Source organism: Palaemon carinicauda, unplaced genomic scaffold (assembly GCF_036898095.1).
Source record: "Palaemon carinicauda isolate YSFRI2023 unplaced genomic scaffold, ASM3689809v2 scaffold118, whole genome shotgun sequence".
NCBI lineage: Eukaryota > Metazoa > Arthropoda > Malacostraca > Decapoda > Palaemonidae > Palaemon > Palaemon carinicauda.
In genome coordinates, this window is record NW_027168682.1 from 236464 (window position 1) to 240680 (window position 4217).

General features: G+C 39.2%; 1 protein-coding gene across 1 annotated transcript; it reads left to right on the top strand.

The window, feature by feature from the left end:
* Positions 1-1459: 1459 nt before the first annotated feature.
* Positions 1460-3784, top strand: LOC137635368 (mucin-2-like). Its single transcript, XM_068367835.1, has one exon. The coding sequence runs from the start codon at positions 1460-1462 to the stop codon at positions 3737-3739; it is 2280 nt and encodes a 759-aa protein (XP_068223936.1). The 3' UTR covers positions 3740-3784.
* Positions 3785-4217: the final 433 nt, after the last annotated feature.

Consider the following 4217-nt stretch of genomic DNA (forward strand, 5'->3'; position numbering starts at 1 on the left):
AGAGTCTCTTCTACCCTTACCAAGAGGAAAGTAGCCACTGGAAAATTACAGTGCAGTAACCCATTGGATTAAGAAGAATTGTTTAGTAATCTAAGTGTTGATAGGCGTAGGAGGACTGAGGAGAATATGTAGAGAATAAGCCAGACTATTCGGTGTGTGTGTAGGCAAAGGGAAAATGAACCGTAACCTGAGAAGGATTCAATGTAATACTGTCTAGCCAGTCAATAGATGCCATAACTCTTTAGTGGTAGTATCTCAATGAATTACATCTATTTCTATAGTAGAAACAGGAAATCCCATTTAATCTTCGATCTGTAAATATGTTGGTATACGTCTAAGTTGCTCGTCAGTTATATATGCATACTCGTAAAATGTGAGGATTTTGGGAATTATATGATTTTTAAATCCACATAGATTTATTGTTCCCAAGAAAAATTCAATACTTCTTAAAAAAAAAAAATTGCTTATAACATATAATGAGTCATCAGAATCAGAGAAACATCTTTGTCTGAATGCCTATGGCAACTATACCATGCAGGGGACGTGGCTTGTTGCGGTACATTTAATTTTTCATACTTGTCTATCATCTTTCATAACCCTAGCTATAGAATAATTCGTTCTGCTAGCATAAATTTTATAAGTAGTGATAGCTGTAGGAGCAATAAAATAGAATTTCAGATATCAATAATGCATTTTTTATTTTGTGCTCTGAGTATTTATATTACTCAAATGTAAAGTGTCTGCACTTCTGTTATAAGCGTAAGCGTCTTTTTGCTCGCGTATGATGGAAATTTCTTTAATATATTATCATCGCTTTAAATTTTAATGATTCGTATTTATCAAACTTACTCAGAATTTAATCACTACTAGATACAAAAGAGGTCCATCGAATAAAATTACACAGCTTTCTCAAAAACCCTTTCATGCAGAGGGTTTTTTTTTTTACTTGCGTTATATTCGGACAATTGTACGAAGTGAACAGTAGACAAACTTATTATTTTTAGCCGCAAGAATGACTCTAGATCTAAACTAACTGTGATAATTTACGACTACACTTTTGTAATAAATATATGAAAACTTTTCATTCTACTATATTCAATTACCAGAAAACCAGATATTTAAATCATTTTGGAAGTTATTGATTAGGCTGACAAATTTGATCATTATGGAAAGACTATGTCAAATGAAAATTGAATACGTTTCAGTAAATGTTTCTGTAAAGGTGGTCCCGTCAATAGTCTGTCTCCTAAAGCACACCAGAGGCGTATTCAAAGTTCCTTTACTTCTTAGCTGAAGTGACTAACCGGCATTGTTTTCCTCCTTTTTCTTCTTTACAATTAGAGGTTCTTCGCCATTGTCCAGCTCGAGTTTCTCCTTTTATTTCAGAACTAATCCTTTTATAATTTTAAAATTATTGTCAGGTTCAGGTATCACGCACTATGGTGGAGTGACTACTATGATGGGCCTGACTTCTGATTATCCGGAGCAAACTTCCGCCGCTCTGATTCCACTAACGCTTTCTACGTCTAGCAATCCTCCAGCAACAGTAGGATCTGGAAACTCCACAGGCCCTTCAACATCTGGCAAACCTCCAACAACAGTTGGACCCGGAAACACTCCAGCATCACCAACGTCTGGCAGTCTTCCAACAACAGTAGGACCCGGAAACACTCCAGCATCACCAACATCTGGCAATCCTCCAACAACAGTTGGAACCGGAAACACTCCAGCATCACCAACGTCTGGCAGTTTTCCAACAACAGTAGGACCCGGAAACACTCCAGCATCACCAACATCTGGCAATCCTCCAACAAGAGTAGGACCCGGAAACACTCCAGCATCACCAACGTCTGGCAATCCTCCAACAACAGTAGGACCCGGAAACACTCCAGTATCACCAACGTCTGGCAATCCTCCAACAACAATAGGACCTGGAGACACTCCAGCATCACCAACGTCTGGCAATCCTCCAACAACAGTAGGACCTGGAAACTCTCCAGCATCACCAACGTCTGGCAATCCTCCAACAACAGCAAAACCTGAAGACACCTCACCATCACCAATGTCTGGCAATCCTTCAATACCTCCTCAATCATCAGGGCAACCGAATACAATACCTGCGGCACAGCAGACCTCACCTTTACCTACAACAATCCAATCTCCAACAACAGCTGAAGTCACGACTACTATTCCACCAACAGTAAATCCTATAACCACGGCTCAACCTCCAACAATAACTGCAAATCCCACAACCACACTGGAACCTACAACAACAACTGCAAATCCCACAACCACACCAGAACCTTCAACAACAATTGCAAATCCCACATCCACACTTAAACCTACAACAACAACTACAAATCCCACAACCACACTTGAACCTACAACAACAACTGCAAATCTCACAACCACACCAGAACCTACAACAATAACTGCAAACCCCACAACCACACTTGAACCTACAACAAAAACTGAAAATCCCACAACCACACTTGTACTTTCAACAACAACTACAAATCCCACAACCACGCTTGAACTTACAACAATAACTGCAAATCTCACAACCACACTTGAACCTGCAACAACAACACCTAATCCCACAACCATACTTCAACCTACAACAACAACTGCAAATTCCATAACAACATTTGCACCTTCAACAACAACTGCAAATCCAACAACCACACCAAAATATACAACAACAACTGCAAATCCCACAACCACACCAGAACCTCCAATGACAAATGCAAATCCCACAACCACACCAGAACCTACAACAACAACTGCAAATCCCACAACCACACCAGAGCCTACAACAACCACTGCAAATCCCACAACCACACCACAACCTATAACAACAACTGCAAATCCCACAACCACACCACAACCTACACCAACAGCTGCAAATCTCACAACCACACCAGAACCTACAGCAAAAACTGCAAATCCCACAACCACACCAGAACCTACAACAACAAATGCAAATCCCACAACAACACCAGAACCTACAACGACAACTGCAAATCCCACAACCACACTTGAACCTACAACAACAACTGCAAATCCCATAACCACACCAGAACCTACAACAACAACTGCAAATCCAACAACCCCACCAGAACCTACAACCACAACTGCAAATCCCACAACAACCCCAGAACCTACAACAACAACTGCAAATCCCACAACCACTCCAGAATCTACAACAACAACTGCAAATCCCACAACCTCAACAGAACCTACAATAACAACTGCAAATCCCACAACCACACTAGAACCTACAACAACCATTGCAAATCCCACAACCACACCAGAATCTACAACAACAACTGCAAATCCCACAACCACACAAGAACCTACAACAACAACTGCAAATCCCACAACCACACCAGAACCTACAACAACAACTGCAAATCCCACAACCACACAAGAACCTACAACAACAACTGCAAATCCTACAACCACACCAGAGTCTACAACAACAACTGCAAATCCCACAACCACGCCAGAACCTACAACAACAACTGCAAATCCTACAACCACACCAGAGTCTACAACAACAACTGCAAATCCCACAACCACACAAGAACCTACAATAACAACTGCAAATCCTACAACCACACCAGAGTCTACAACAACAACTGCAAATCCCACAACCACACTAAAGTCTACAACAACTACTGAAAATCCCACAACCACACCCAAATCTTCATCAACAGATCCCTTAGCAGCCGTTTGAATTATTTTGGCATTCAACTCCAACAGTAGCGGCAGAAACAAATAAAACAACAACAACAGCATGACTAAACGAAAAAGGAATAAATAATTTTTTCGAGCAATTAAAAACATCTCACTTTCGTGTGTCTTAGAATAATCATTACTATTGTGTTTATTGGAATAATCATTACTATTGTGTATTGGAATAATCATTACTGTTATGTGTATTGGAATAATCATTACTATTGTGTGTATTGGAATAATCATTACTATTGTGTATTGGAATAATCATTACTATTGTGTTTATTGGAATAATCATTACTATTGTGTGTATTGGAATAATCATTACTATTGTGTATTGGAATAATCATTACTATTGTGTTTATTGGAATAATCATTACTATTGTGTTTATTGGAATAATCATTACTATTGTGTATTGGAATAATCATTACTATTGTGTGTATTGGAATAATCATTACTATTGTGTATTGGAATAATC

Coding starts and splice junctions, on each gene's coding strand:
- LOC137635368 (XM_068367835.1), top strand. CDS start 1,460: ATGGGCCTGACTTCTGATTATCCGGAGCAAACTTCCGCCGCTCTGATT.